We start from the raw sequence: 15258 nt of genomic DNA on the forward strand, positions 1-15258 counted from the left end.
CACGTGGTATCTGAACCTCAACGTCGAACGAGTCGACATCGCCTTAACTAACTATACAATACAGACCTATTAAAGAACCATATCCTTTCCTAATTAACCCTACACTTGAAGTTAATCTTTCAAAGGATCTCTAGTCGCTTCTCTGCGCCAAAAAAGACTACAGCACTTTCAGAATAGTCTGCATTATTGGGCTCATTAATTCACCTATAATTCAGGCCGACATACAAAGACGTTCAAGATTTCTATGATGGATCAAGTGACCCAAGGCTCTGGGCAGCAGCAAGGCAGACAACCCCCAGTCTATGATATCAGAAATGGTGGTCACTATGGTAATAGCTCTCCATTGTATTCCCTCTAGGTCTCTACATGGCTCTCCTATTGTACCACAGAGTTACCGCGAGTTTTGACAGCAGCTGATCATATTCATCTTACAGGTGCAAGTGCAGCGGTACGCGAAAAAGAACCTACATTTTCCGATATTGAACCATTCTTAACTCGTTCGCGTGCTCGGAGCTTCGCTTCTACGAATGGAAATTCTAACCTTTGTCATGCTATAGCTTTCAGCACAAGGATATGCTCCAGTAGCAGAACTTTATACTGGCACTTGGGCAAATGTAAGATTGACAGGCTGAACGAATGTTCTTTCGCCATGTTAATCCACCTTTAGGTCAATCAAGGATTACAGGGAACAGCTCGCGACATTTTGACAACATACTGGCAACATGTCATTAACCATCTCGAATCCGACAACCATGACTATAAAATACATCAGTTACCCTTGGCAAGGATAAAAAAGGTTATGAAAGCAGACCCGGAAGTTAAGATGATCTCAGCTGAAGCACCTATCTTATTTGCAAAAGGCTGTGACATTTTCATCACGGAATTGACTATGCGAGCCTGGATTCATGCTGAAGACAATAAGCGACGTACACTGCAAAGATCAGACATTGCTGCAGCCCTGTCCAAGTCAGATATGTTTGATTTTTTGATTGACATAGTCCCACGAGAGGAGGCCACCTCGCATGCGAAGCGGTCGAATCAAGCAGCCGGTGCTGCAGTCACTGCCTCTACCGGAGGGGCGCCAGCTGGTCAAATGCCCCCTCAGCACAGTGTTCAGCATCATATGCCCCCTCCTGACTATGGTGCGTTGGGCCAGCATAGTCTTCCACAAGACCAAGAATACAGAGCCCAGCCACCTCTGTATGCAGGTCCAGTGCAATCAGACCCGACTGCAGCATACGCCCAGGCGCAGCCGCAAATGTTTGAGGGCATGTACGCTGCTTATCCCCATTTGCCACCCCAGCAGGTTTGTAATACCCTCACCACATCTATCTTAAGTTCAAATTTCCCCGCTGACTCACTAAACTTCATTATATAGTAAACTGCAATACAGGCTAGCCTCTCTAAGTTGTCTAGTGTAAGAGGAGTATTTTTGTTTCCACGGCCGGATCGCACAGGCATAAGTAACATCCTTGAATACTCCTTTCTTTTCTCCATATGGTTTCTGTGGAATGTACGTAGTCTGTTGGCATAGTGCAATATTGAACATTTCCATTATACTACGGACAATACCACGAAATATATCAAAGAGAACCCCTACTATGTTCTTTTTCCAAACCTCGAGGAGAGAGTAGAAAATTTGTCGGCTTTAGTCGGGCTTTGCAACGTATGGGTGATCCTAGCATTTTTGAGTAGGCAAGATCGGAAAAGAATAGCGAATTACTTACTTTTCTAAAAGAATGGGGCCATTGAGAGCATCGACTCGTCCATATTTCTTATTCCTAGTCGCGATATCATAGAATTCGTCCGTGTTTTCGGCTTGCATTAACTGCACAGTCTGCTGTAACTCGTCCAGGTTCTCTCGTAAAATGGGTACACCCAGACTATCAACAAATTCTGTGAGATATTGAACATCTTTTGCGAGGGCTGCGACTCCATTGGGGTTAATTTTCTTGACCTCAGGGAAAAGAGGCTGGGCCTATGCTAACTATCAGCACTGGAGTAACAGCAGTATATGAATGGACAGACCAGGATCATATTCGCAGCATGACTAAGAGCGTCGAAATATATAAGCTCTTTTATCTCTGTGGGAAGGCCGAGTAAGGTTGAATTCATGATGTTAGATAGAAACCGAGTTAATGTCTGCATGTAATTGCTTGGCTCGCTAGGCGGAACGGGTGCCATCCATTCGTATTCTGCTGTCTCAACAAGATCATCGATCTTTGAATTTACAACTTCAAAAATGCGCTTTTCAGCGGCCTTTTTGTTGTTTCTGAATTTCTCGGTGGCTTTCAAAGATATCGGGCCACCTGTTGCATTCGATGATCGAGCCGCAGCCAAGAGATGCTCTAGTTCATGACAGGCAAGTTCAAAGTGTTCCAGATTGATGAGAATCTGAACAATCTGGCCGAGATATTGAGAGGAAAGACGCTCGACAAGAGTATCGCAGACCTTGTTTGAAAGCAATTCATCCAGTGCCTTAGATAATCAGTACTAGAATCATGTAATCTCCTCAAACAGGGTGACATACGTTTTGTAACGTTTGATCAATAACATCGGGATGCGAGAACTCATTGTTAGCAAAAAAATAAAACTGATTTAAAAAGTTCCGAATATCAATACAGCACAGAGGGTACATTTGCGAAAATGGCAAGACACATGGAAACCTAGATCATTAAATCTGTACCAAGAAAGGAGGAATAGAGAAAGTACATACACTTGTTGTTCATGTTGTTTAGTCGGATTGTACCAACTAACATTGAGTACTTTCTCATACTCCTCAAGAGTCTGGATAGGCATAGGCATGTAGTCATCTGTGGTGACGATCTATAAAATCAGCCGATCCGAATACCAAATGGCTGAGAACGTCTAACCTCTTGGAAGTCATCGCTAAATCTCTTCTTGAGTAGCTCGGCATATTTCTTGAACAAGATCAAGAGAACCTCATCGAACGCTATCACGGAGAAATTCCATGTCTGAGGTGAAAACCTTAGTTGTTTGTTGTGATATGTTTAGCTAGGAATAGGGTTCACAAACGTCCATTGTTTGCATAAACAGTGCAATAAGATTTTTAATCTTGAGGATGCTTTCCGCGGTATCAACTTCGCCGAGAGCTTTAGATATCAAGCCGACTGCAGTTTGACACATCGAGTCCCAGAGCTCATCAACCTAATTTCTTTTAGAAATTATCCCACCCGTGAATGTATTGAATGGTTTGGCTTACATCAACCGGCGACCTAAGGTCGGGAATTCTTTTCATTGTAGACCGTTCAACAATAGCAAATCCCGCCATTTCTTCCAGCAAATTGTGTAGGCTAGCGCCATCTTCATCAATCAGGGTTACGGAAGCAGGGATCAGTAGTTCTTTCTGTCGACGACGAGTGTTTGCATACTCAGCCTTGAACTTGTCCACGTGACCAAGGGATTGGTGAATATGCAAGCATTCAAGCAAAGGGGTGAAGTCCACCTGAAGCTCATCATTCTCAAGTAAGTCATACTCTTCATGTTCATCAGAGACAAGCTCAATGGCAGAGTTCAGCCTAAAATTTTCGAGAAAGGGGACCTTCTCTATTCTTTCTTTGTGTCTTGTTTTCCGTAAATCTGTGTGGTAGAGGGCTATCTCTCCGAGATACTGTGACATTTCGCGGATTCGGTATAACCATGTATTCAGATCAGACATAACAGCTTCAGCAATGGCTTTTTGTGTAGCCGGAACGGAGCGTTGGATCATTTCCGCAATCTTGTATTGTGTAACGCCTTTGAGGTGGACATTCTGAAGCTCTTCAAGGGCACGCAGCGCAGAATAATGGTTGCGCTTGGCAAGCAAATCATGGACTTGATTTGCAAGGCGCAAGACTTCTAGGCAGTCTTGTAAAGCGCGGAAGGTCTCATCAATGTTCTGTCGATGGCTTCGCGACTCGACCAAAGCTCGCTTTTGCTCGGCCAATCGCTCAGTGCTCGCTTGAATAGACTGGTTGAGATCCAATATCTCTGCTGTAACGCTCACGGTACCTTCCCTGATGCGTAATAGTTGATTGACAGATGTGACGAAATCTTGATGGTTGGTGCTGCAGATTCGTTCTATCTCAGCCTCCTTATCACCGGCGAATGTAGTCAGGCACTGCAGAAGCAATGAAGTGCGGTTTCCAAAGCTGTATTCTCGGATGGAAGGAATCAATTGGTCAAGGTAGTCTGTGTCGGAAGGGGATATAATGATCTGCATCAGAGGCAGTGGCATTTGTCTAGTGAGCCAGGGGGTCTATACGGAATATCGGTCCTGGATGGCTTACCTGGTTCAAGACGTGTGATGGCTCGTTTCGAGGATTCATGGATGGCATCCTGGGCAGTGGTTCCCCAAATAAAGATCAGGATGAAGTACTAGGTATGCGAGGAGATAAATGATAGGTTACATCAGGGATTTTGAAAAGGTTGTATAATTAAAGAGCTAACCACGCCGAGTGCGTGAACGAGTCCGTGCATTTTACGATGTAGATTTAAGCAACAAAGGAAGGTCCATGACCTGCTCTAGTTATATCACCACGACTTGATTACGTGATTTGAGAGAGAGGGGTCTTAATGGTGTCTACCAGGATATTTTACCTTTGATATTATTCTAATGTCTGGTAGAGATACATGTTGCTGGGCGACCCTGATTTAGTAATATAGAAAAATTGTTGGACGTTGTGATGTGACGTGACGGGGGTCGTGCGGGATCATGGATGGCTTGATAGGAAGGGCCGGTTGAATAACCACCCAATACCTATAAAGCTGAACTAACATACCTTTCTTGTACTCCATAACTATCTAGTAGCTACGGAGTACTTGATCTTACCTTAGATTTGAGGTAACTGGAAATTACTCTGTATCTACCTCGGTAGATAATAACTACCTTTAATTGATCAGGTATCTAACCGGCCCCTCCAGTCAAGCCGTCGGATTCAGGTCCATGCATTCCACGGCTCCGTTGGAGTACCTCCAGGGCAATGAGCATCGATTTTTTCATCTTAAATAAACCAGGGTCGCCAGTGACATGTATTTCTATGTTGACCTTTGGCCTAGTGGGTTGTATCCCCGAGTACTGGAGTTTTATAATAAGGTTTTTAACAATATACATGTATATATATGTATGTGTTATACGTTTGTAACTTTATACTATTAATCCATCTTGTTGATAATTCCCTAAATTATGAAAGGTCTGAAGAGATACATGTCCCTGGTGACTCTGATTTGGTATAGGAAGACTGATGCTCATTGTCTTGGAGGGCTCATTCTCCTGGCGGGGGCCGTGGACACAGATGAACGGCTTGACAGGACGGGAGGCTACTACCAATCTTGGAAGCCTCAGGATAACTACCAACTATCAGCCGACACACCTGGGATTATATTTTAGTCTTACCTGCTGGGTTTCATTCTCAAATTTTCTCTTCTGTTTATGTACAGGCCACCTAAATACCTACCTAGGTGCTTTTTGTAATTCTTACAGCTGTACCCTTCCGAGTCACTTCTACACGTTAGAAAGAGGTCCCCTTTTTAACATGATAGCTACATCATGAGGTTCATGCATTTTATTTATTTATTAACTTAGATTATCCTACAACCAGCTTGCTGGTAGGTTATTATTTCACTTTTATTGCTAATCAGAATATACCTTATGCATATAAACATAATGCCACTTTCTTCATCGGTATAGGTGATGTGACCTAAATATTGCACTAAATATGTCTTGTCAACACTATATGCCAAACTCTTACTCTCTCTTTCTTAAAGAATCTCTTAAAAGATTAACTCCCTTTTCCCCTTCACCTTAGTTATCAGCATAAGCACATATTTGACTCCAAGATATCGCAAAAACTACCAAACCATTATTGTTCCTCTTCCTCAAAGCCTTTCCCTCCCTCGCTCCTCAGGAAACTGGGACTGAAGAGAGTCTGCACAATGAGAGCTAACGACTCTTCGCGTTTAACGAGCAGTCCTTGCTCTTCGAACGGCGCTATATCATTGCATGGGTCTCCAGATACCAAGCTCACAGCGTTCTCCCCCGAGGACACGAAATCAAAAGATTGCCCTGGATCTAGCATCGGCGCTCTATCGAAGCAAACCACACTACGCAATGTGTGTTCCATGTAAGCAAGCTTTTTCGTTGGATAGAAAGCATATTCCTGCTAACCTACACAGGCCCGTTACCGATCCTTTTCTGATCCCAGGCGGTAGCTTGGGTAGAATGCAGCTTTCCCCAACTGCAAAAAGCTTCATACCTGGAGATACAGCTGGTCCTTCATTTGAAGGAACCCCATCTCAGAGCCAAATGCATGATCGACTTGGGGTTGGTTATCTAGCTGCCAATTCTGACCCTGATAACTACGGCTCTGCCAGTGGCTACAAAAGATCCGAAAGACAGGGGCCTGCCTTTGGACTGATTGGCAATTCTCCCTTGGCTAAGAGATCCAATTCGATCACCGGAGTTATCGATCAAAGCAGCTCTGAGAGACGCAGCCGCGGATTTGCCATCGAAAACGTCCAGACCGGTCTTTCACACTTATGCCTAGCTGGCTTTTTCAATGTAAGAATCTCCCTGCTACCTTTCTTGCTCTGGTTGGCCTTGTCTCGAACCACTATATCACCCTCTGATACGAGAGTTATGGTTCTGTTTTTTCAACTGGCTATTTTATATTTGAGTTTCAACTTTGAGACTATGGTGTTTTGACAGTTTGCTAACATTTCGAAGCGTCGAGAGTTTGGCACATTGAAGAGCCTCGTCCTCACAGATCTGGAAGCAATGGGCAAAGTGTACGTTGCATTCACAGATAGTCGTGAGGCAAAACGTGCTATACAGAAGATACATCTCCTTCGACCCGAATGGCGCGTTACCCCCCTCACTTCCAGAGAATTTTTGCAGCATACCGAGATGGCAAACATATATCAGACAAGCGATTTCGAAGGCCAGTTGCTTGTTACTGCCTTTTACGACAGCCGCAACCAAAATCTCAACTCACACAGTGTGGCCCGTTGTCTCGAATCCCTGGCAATTACATTTGGCGATGTAAAAAACCTGAAACCCCTCATCACAGGCCAGGAGAACATTTGCGAGTTTCTTCTTGAATTCTTTGATACTCGTGATGCTGAGCATGCTCTGGCAATCTTGAATGGGGTCTCTGTTGACGTAAGTTGAATATTAATCTATAATACCTCTATGTTCTTTCGCCCAAGCTTCTCTTGTTAACCAGAGACACAAAGAATTGCATTTTTGAGGTGGCCTCTTTCAAGCCCGATATAAACGAGACATCCCAACCTCGCAGTATAGTTACCTCTCCGGCGAAAGAAAGACCCCGCTATGACACCGTACGCCGTCGCCACATCTCTCGACCTTTAACCAGATTTGGTCATCATAATCCTTACATGGAACTGAGCCCCACTGGGCGCTCAACCGTTCCTGCAAACGAGAATGCTAACCTCATGGATTGGATGTCGAGGAGTGAAGAGAGACTTGCGTTACCGCCGCGCCGTGAGACAGGCTACGAGCTCGATCGCTTCTCTGATATGCGTCTCAATAACCAGAATTGTGTCGATACAGAGCGTATCCGACTTGGGTTGGATGTTCGTACCACAGTAGGTGGTATCATTTCTCATCATTGGACCAATGGCAAGAAATTAACCTTTGACTTTAAGATCATGCTTCGAAACATCCCAAACAAAATTGATCAGGTAATAAATTCAATTAATGATAGTTCTGTCTCTAATCAAATTGCAGGCTATGCTAAAGGCGATTGTTGATGAAACAAGCAAGGGAAAATATGACTTCATGTATCTTCGTATTGGTAAGTTATTCGCTTGAATCATTCTCTTAGATTCTTTGCTGATCATCCGAGAGTAGATTTTGCCAACAATTGCAAGTAAGTTTTTTTGGCCAGGTTATCAAAAATGCCTTACAATGGTATTTAATGCGAGGGACTAGTGTTGGCTATGCCTTTATCAATTTTGAGGACGTAAGTTTAAATAAAAATGCCATATTTATAATGAGCTGCTGACAAAATGTACTAGCCAATTGATATAATTGATGTGGGTTAATATAGTTTCTTGAGTATCCGGATTTTGACGTGCTCACCATCTTTTAGTTTGTCAATACTCGGGCTGGAAATTCATGGTAAAGCTTCCCCCTGAAGTCCGTGTATATTGCTGATGCATTATTCCCAGGAACTGCTTCAACAGTGACAAAGTTGCCGAAGTATCCTATGCTAGTAAGTGTTGCCTCTTTGAAATGCATTCCACATCGGGCCAGTCTAAACATGACGCCTAGCTATTCAAGGGAAAGACTGTCTGGTACAGAAGTTTCGGAATAGCTCTGTCATGCTAGAACACCCATCTTTTCGCCCCAAGGTATGTGGCACTGATTGGACATTGCATGGAAAGAGCTTATTGGTGTGCATGTAGATCTTCCACACCGGCACTGGGCCTCTGGCAGGCACCGAAGACCGCTTTCCGGGACCGGACAACCCATCCAAAATGCGTCGCAGTATTGAAAACGCTGAGCATGTCGGTATGTATCCATATTTCTTGTTCTCAACCTCCATAATCTTTCTGATAACCCCGAAAAGGTTTATTTGCACCCCGAATCAATCAGCAGTATCGTGACGACCAACGCCGCCGCCGCTCACAGTTTGACCGTGGAACAACTGCTTCGGACCGCGACATTGTGCTTGTTCGCACTTACGCGCCTCGACGCCCCTCTGGGGTCAGTGAAGGTCTTAGGAGCGCCCCGTCCACCTACCCGTCTATGAATATCTGGTACGATGATGCAACTATTGTCGATCGCGGCCCGAAGACCTCTTAAGTGCGCCTAAGAGTGTTCCCGGCGTGAGAAACCCTGAAGTGGAACACAAAACCGAGATCTAGACGTTACTGATTTCTCTGGATGATGTACATCTTGCCTGCAAGGTGATGCGATTTGCTTCTGTCCTTTATCCAATTCCGCTCGGTTATGGAGTACCTCGAGTGATGACCAATGTTTGGGCATATGTAAGAACCTATTCTACGCCCTGGATGGCTGAGATATGGGATCTTCAGTTGAGTCTGAATGTTGGTTTTCATCTCCAGTTGGTAGTTCTTCTGCTGTGGAAATCTAGCTTTGTTTGTGATGATATCTCTGGAAGACTATCATTACTATGAGAAGGCTTCTAATGGATGAGAACTTTTTTCTATCCCCTGCTGCTATTGCTAGTTCCGAGGTATTGAAGTGTAGATCGTAGTAGCCTGGTCTCGAGATTTCAAAAATGGAGTTGTGGGACAACCAGGTTCGATTAGAGCCGCTGGACACCGGTTGCAGTTGTATTTAATTTAAATACTACTGCCAGATAAAGTTAGGGGAGTAATGTAACTAGGGGGTCCAGGACAATGGTCAGTTTTCTCTAGAAAAGGTGACCGCTCCTTGACTGCGCAGCAAGATACAACTCAGAACCAGGAATTCACCCAGCACATGGGATGTCACAGTACTATATCGACCCTCTTGGCACGTGAGCTAGAGTATCTCCAGCTTCCCACTCTGAGTTCTATACCTATTCTAGTCCTGGCATCAGTATACTCTAGTGAGCCAATGTGTCACATGGAGCGAGAGGAGCTTGATTCAATTCAAAGCAACATTGGCCGATTGTCCAGAGTGTTCTAAACCTACCGTTATCTTGCGATTGCCTCTGGGAGATTTTGGAATCGACATTTGTAAGCCGGACAATAAAGCCTGAATTCCAGTAATAATAGGTAGCATTTTCTAAAGACTGGGGGTTTCTAGTCATGTCCAGAATTGTATCACGGGAATTCATACATTGTAATTATCAACCACGTAGTTTAGTACAGAGTACTCTGTACTCTGCACTAGTTAACTACCTAAGCAGGGCTGGCTCCACCTGCCTCACAACTTTATTTTAACATCAAGATTTTCATGATCTTGGATTCTCGTTGAATTTAAGAGATCAAGTTATGCTAGCTTTATATTTCTATAATTTCTATTAAACTCTCACTCAGTTCTGTACAGCTATCGGGCGCTAAAATTAGGCTGAGAAGAAACAAGAAGGAAAATCGACTTAGCCATTGAAATGCTGGCTCCCAATTCTGACATGGATATCGAGCAGATTTATTCTGCACATGCAATGCTTCAGCTGATTGCTCATCGTAACAAAAATCAACATGGAAAATCAAAATGGTGGAAATGGCTATCCATCCTGATACGCACCTCATTCCACGTCATGGCGCATGCTACCCAGAAACCACTGCCTAGCATTTCTGCCAACATGTATAGAAAGTATCTCGTGGAAAATGTTATACCCAATTCTTTTATGTAAGTCATTCGATAGCTTTGACCTACGCAAAGCTTACAAGCTATGGAAGGTTCTCGATGCTAATTTTATAATAGAGCTTTCTCGACAGTTATATGTGATAATCAATTCTCGACCCTAGGCACTGTCTTGTTGGCCCTGTTAAGTCGCCTTGCTAGAGCAGTAAGATTCAGTCAGAATGCCAAAATCCAGGTGTTGAATAATTTGGAGGCCACCAGGCGTCCGCTCGCCCGGAAAACAGGACAAGAAGACATTGGAGAAGTTGTGGCTCGTTCGGAAAATGGCACTATACCTCTAAAAAGGGTATCCCGCGAAAAAGCAAAGGTTATAAAAAAGAGTAAGCGAGCGAAGAATGCGATAGACGATCTTTTCGGCGCCTTGATTTAGTCTATTCTATACTGTACACCAAAATAATTGTATGTCCGAAGTCTTCAGCAGAAATTCTTTCAGAAGAATCTCCAACCCGAATAAAACAACAGGTTCACTCCGATATGACTTCCCAAAGTCCATGCCATGCTATAGAGGAATTTGGGTGAAAACACAGTCCATATGAAAAGATGTGTTCGCAGCAGTGTACATGCAGCCATCACAGATAATAAAGCCACTGCAGCATAGCATGTTGACACTGCAATATGGGCTTTCATTTTATTTGGCGCCTGAGCAGCCAGCAGGAGCCAGAATGCTGAAGACCACCATATGGGACCTGCCCAATTGCCCACAAATGTCAACAGCCCCACTAACGAGGCTGCATAGCTGCCTATACCGTTGTACGCACTAGAAAGATCAACGGATGATATAGCATTTGATCCACCAAATGCAAAGAAGGTCATGTACTGATAGAGAAGTAACGTGATAGACGTTTCAACACCAGTCAAGTCCATTGCACAAAGAATCGAAAGTTGAAGCCTGAAGAGAAGAAAAAGTGGGATATTTGTCGCGCGAGATTGTGTCAATAAAAAAAGGTTCAGAGCCTCGTGGAGAATCCTATTTGATACTATTGTCCCAATAGTTAGTATAAACGAATGTGATGGATAATGGCCAACTTACGATTTTCCTGTTGCGTTTTCTTTTGAAACGAAACTATCGTAAGAAGACCGATGCTGCAGAAAACAAATCGAGCCAACCAAAGAGGAGAAAAATACTGGATTTTATCCATCAATTGCCTGGCCAGGTAGCAGTCGTAAAGAAGCTCCGGGGAGTCTAGTGCCACGAATGCTAACTTGAACAGAAGAGCGATGCAAGTAGTGATGATGGCGGCTAATTTGAAAATCAATTTAGAAGGCAGATAATAAATCAAATGTCTGCATGAATCGGCGTAGGTGATTATGATCAATGTCCAAAGCATGTTGACATGGAAAGGAAAAAAATTGCGCGAGATGTCTGGCTCAGCTGCAAATTTTTGCCCAGTTTGGTTCCAGCGCCTCATGAAACGCTGCATAATGATAAGCCCAATAGCACCAAATTTGTAAAGCAAGGCGCCAATTGCTAGACAGATGGTTTTGTTTTCTATTGGCAATGATGTGAGTTGACCTGGTAGAGCATTCGATTTGGTGTGCAAATATAACGTCCACCCTGATAAAGCCCAATACCAGAATTGATGTTCTTCCTCGACATAGCTACTTGCAAACATCATGCATGTGAAGATCAGTCCACAGAACGTAAAATATGCTCCTGAACAATTTTGTCGCGAAAACTGTCTGTATGTTGACAGAAAGGAGAGCAAAGTAGCCGTGCTAGATATAATGATTCCCAGATAGAGCCTGCTGACATTGTAATTACTTGCAGTGAAGCTCATAGTTTTCTGTGCCGACTTCAAGAAATGCAATAAGATGGGCTCAATCTCGGAAGCATCTTCCCAGAGCCTATTAGTGACAGACGAGATTTCTGCCCACGCACAGTGGATTTTCTCGAGTTCAGTCATCGTATCAGCACCGCAGCCCACTGGACGCAGAGATGGATCAAATAATTGGTCAGGGTATGTTGCCTCCAGTACCCTTAGTAATTGCTTAGCATTCTCCAATAAAATGCTAACTCTTAATGGATCTGCAAATGTTAATTCTTGACCAATCTCCGACATATCGGGGGAGAACCATACCTTCATCCCACATCATGAGGAGCTCCGGTATAAATACCCCCAGATTGTTTAAAGGAATCGGTAACCCAAGTAACCCCGCGATTGTTGGTGTAATGTCTGATTGTTCAACGGTGCGGTAATATTGAAAAGGTTGGGATGCCTCGATAGGGCTTTCTTTTGGGTAACTTCTCCCCTGGAACCTAGGAGAGATGAAAACAAGTGCAGGTGAGGTTTCACCAGCCGACGACCCACCATGATTCCCAGCTTCATTCATGCCGTGGTCCCCACAAAGCACAAAGAGTGTTGACTGGAGATGTTCATTCTCTTCCATAGCTGTATATATTTGTTTGACAATAGAGTCCATCTCATTCTGCTTCCCCTTCATGTAGGGGCTTGAAGTTCTATTAGAAAATCTAATCAGATAGACAGCCAATAGATGTTTACCTACCTATTAGGGCCTGCCTTGTGTCCAATATGATCAAGGCCAAGGTAATGCATGATAAGAGCTGTCCAATCGCTATTTGAAAGCTCAAATGGGATATGCCGAGTCACATTGTTATCAACCTCGACAAAGTCCTAAGAGTTAAAGAATCAGTTTACCATGGTGTGTTTTGTTGTTTCCGCGGTTGACTAACCGAAACAAAAAAGCTCGTGGTTCCATCAGCTCTGTCAAACATGTCCGGGAAAAGATTGAGCCAAGTATCGTCTCCATACATGACAAGCCGGCCACCTCTTGCTTTCAGTTGAGCCAACCATGTGTCTTGATTACTGAGCGTTGATACACTGCTGGATTCGGCAATGTTCAAGATCACATCAAGAAATGATGGTACTGATCCAGTGGTAATCGCCTTGAGACGAGGCATTGTGACCGTTGGGGAACCAGCATAAGCAGTAAATGGAAGTGCAGACCCCGACTGGATCAAGCTGGTGAGAAATGTCAGAAAAAAATAATTGATATCACTAAAAATCCAAATAAAAGGCCAACCTTTGTGTGAAGAGGAAACCTGATCCATGGTCAAATACAAAATCACTGAGAATGTTAGTTACTCATATATTGAATATCACTCAGTACATTGAGTGTCTTACCTCCGCAAAGCATCAACCACCATGAATATAATTTTATCGAAGACTGGTGGTGGTGCATTAATATTCCCGGTTTCAGGAAAAGTAGCCAGGCCAGGAAGCAAAGGTTTATATGGAAAGAACCCTGTCGCAAAGACAATGATAGAAATGGGCAGTAGTATATTGGCAAGCGCAAGCGCCCAGGTATGCATTGGAAATTGCATATTACTTTAAATAAGGAGTTTGCAGCAGCATAACATTAATCCTGTAGAAGAACGAAAGTTGGACAGCTCCACAAGCAACAAATTAGCTCAGTTTTCACCTTTATAGGTGTTTAGATGACTGGGATATCACTAGTAGAATGAACGTAGGGGGTTTAGTTAGGCTTTTGGTAGGCATCTAAGCATTCAGTACTTAAGAGGTACGGAGTACACAGAGTATTATTCACTCCTCACCTATTCCTAGATCACGTGGATGAAGGTTATTCGTCAGTGGTTGTCAGCCAAGACAGTGGAGGGAGCTTCTAAATGTATCGGGGATTAAATGCTCTATTAAAGCTACATTACTAGCTAGTTATCCTGGTATTTTCCATGGCTGAATGAGTTAGTGCCTTCCCCCATAGTATCCCTGAAAGCATGAAAGGTACCTCGGTCAGGTAACCTACCTAGGTAGGCCTGGGTACGTACCTCTCTTATCAGCATGCCAACAAGGGGATTGATATACTCCGAATTCTTGGCAAGGACCCCTTAACTCGGCGACCACAGCATACGCTTGGTGCTAATTCTATTTCCGCTGTTATATATAAATTATTAATTCTAAAATTGGTTTTATGAATACAATAGCCATGAAAAACATCAAGAACTTGGCAGCGGTTAGATAACGCATGGGCATGGTATCGAAACAAATAACAACAAAATAAGGAGTATTATATTGTATTAAAAATATCAAAACTTTTTAAAGACCGAGAACTCCTGTAATCCATATAGTTCCCTCGTATCCCTTTTGTGTCTTCTATTTGCGAGTTAAAATATATTGATACTGGCAGATCTACGATTTGTCGTTGATAGCAAAGTAGATCTGCCAGCGGTCTCAATGGAATGTACACATCCGTCATCATGAAAAGAGCTGGCCTTCGTAAGACGTGGCGTAGCATCGGGTTTCTTCTCTTCTGGTAGTTATTGGAAAAGGATCATTTTTTCTTTGAAATTCGCTTGGCCTTCGAGGGGTGCTGCTGAAAAACGATGGAATTACGGGCCTTTTTGTTTCGTTTTTGAACACGCCGAGACTTTTGAGAATTGGCGTTGGTGAGCTTCCCACTGGTCTTTGTATCAATATCCATATTTTCTATTAAAATGTCAGATTTCCTCTCCCTTCTTTAGTAGCGATATGCGCAGGGTGAAGGGTCGGCTGCTCATGAAAGAATACACTTCAATTTGGAAGATTCAAGTCATACAGTATCAGGATAGAAATTGTTGACTGTATCTATATGTACATACCTGTCTCAGTAGCTGCAGATTCAATGGGTGATTTCTTTTGGTCGACCTCTGGACGGGGTTGTGCTGCAATCTCTTCTAACTTCGCAGAAAGTCTTGCTGTTCTTGCATCGGAGACTGGGCCGAAGACGGTTGATCGAAGCTTCGCACGATTACGCTTAGTGATGCTTGACCGAGTACTTTTCGCCATTATGCCTGAGAAATGAGAGGATATAACCGGGGAAAAAACAAGGCTAGAGGAGAAGAGAGATTTGAAAGTGTGAATTGTAGTTGTATGCTGGCACGGAGGAGGATAAAGTGTATTAAA

General features: G+C 43.5%; 3 protein-coding genes across 3 annotated transcripts; 1 reads left to right on the forward strand and 2 right to left on the reverse strand.

The window, feature by feature from the left end:
• The first annotated feature begins 50 nt into the window (after nucleotides 1-50).
• On the forward strand, nucleotides 51-1851 carry ASPZODRAFT_102359 (hypothetical protein). Its single transcript, XM_022720804.1, has 5 exons — nucleotides 51-329; nucleotides 435-448; nucleotides 558-614; nucleotides 668-1306; nucleotides 1379-1851. The coding sequence occupies exons 1-5, from the start codon at nucleotides 245-247 to the stop codon at nucleotides 1379-1381; spliced, it is 798 nt and encodes a 265-aa protein (XP_022578220.1). The 5' UTR covers nucleotides 51-244; the 3' UTR covers nucleotides 1382-1851.
• Nucleotides 1562-13855, reverse strand: ASPZODRAFT_161296 (hypothetical protein). Its single transcript, XM_022726507.1, has 14 exons — nucleotides 13483-13855; nucleotides 13382-13426; nucleotides 13032-13320; nucleotides 12845-12972; nucleotides 12418-12788; nucleotides 11853-12173; nucleotides 3224-4191; nucleotides 3037-3168; nucleotides 2874-2975; nucleotides 2717-2826; nucleotides 2531-2666; nucleotides 2029-2478; nucleotides 1728-1978; nucleotides 1562-1678 (listed from the first exon to the last, which is right to left on the reverse strand). The coding sequence occupies exons 1-14, from the start codon at nucleotides 13680-13682 to the stop codon at nucleotides 1600-1602; spliced, it is 3582 nt and encodes a 1193-aa protein (XP_022578221.1). The 5' UTR covers nucleotides 13683-13855; the 3' UTR covers nucleotides 1562-1599.
• Nucleotides 13856-14363: 508 nt separating this feature from the next.
• Nucleotides 14364-15235, reverse strand: ASPZODRAFT_135716 (hypothetical protein). The gene is made up of 2 exons (XM_022723876.1): nucleotides 14955-15235; nucleotides 14364-14802 (listed from the first exon to the last, which is right to left on the reverse strand). Exons 1-2 carry the CDS (start codon nucleotides 15139-15141, stop codon nucleotides 14648-14650), a joined length of 342 nt encoding a protein of 113 aa, XP_022578222.1. The 5' UTR covers nucleotides 15142-15235; the 3' UTR covers nucleotides 14364-14647.
• Nucleotides 15236-15258: the final 23 nt, after the last annotated feature.

The sequence above is a fragment of the Penicilliopsis zonata genome (genome assembly GCF_001890105.1).
Source record: "Penicilliopsis zonata CBS 506.65 unplaced genomic scaffold ASPZOscaffold_17, whole genome shotgun sequence".
Taxonomy (NCBI): Eukaryota; Fungi; Ascomycota; class Eurotiomycetes; order Eurotiales; family Aspergillaceae; genus Penicilliopsis; species Penicilliopsis zonata.

Bases quoted from the DNA above. Each gene is read 5' to 3' on its own strand.
- ASPZODRAFT_135716 (XM_022723876.1), bottom strand. From the start codon at position 15,141: ATGGCGAAAAGTACTCGGTCAAGCATCACTAAGCGTAATCGTGCGAAG. The intron at 14,803-14,954 runs GTATGTACATAT...ACATTTTAATAG, and splicing joins ATCTGCAGCTACTGAGACAG to AAAATATGGATATTGATACA.
- ASPZODRAFT_161296 (XM_022726507.1), bottom strand. From the start codon at position 13,682: ATGCAATTTCCAATGCATACCTGGGCGCTTGCGCTTGCCAATATACTA. The intron at 12,174-12,417 runs GTATGGTTCTCC...GGCTCTGGGAAG, and splicing joins CCTCATGATGTGGGATGAAG to ATGCTTCCGAGATTGAGCCC. The intron at 2,976-3,036 runs GTTTGTGAACCC...TTTTCACCTCAG, and splicing joins TGTTTATGCAAACAATGGAC to ACATGGAATTTCTCCGTGAT.
- ASPZODRAFT_102359 (XM_022720804.1), top strand. From the start codon at position 245: ATGATGGATCAAGTGACCCAAGGCTCTGGGCAGCAGCAAGGCAGACAA. The intron at 615-667 runs GTAAGATTGACA...ATCCACCTTTAG, and splicing joins ATACTGGCACTTGGGCAAAT to GTCAATCAAGGATTACAGGG.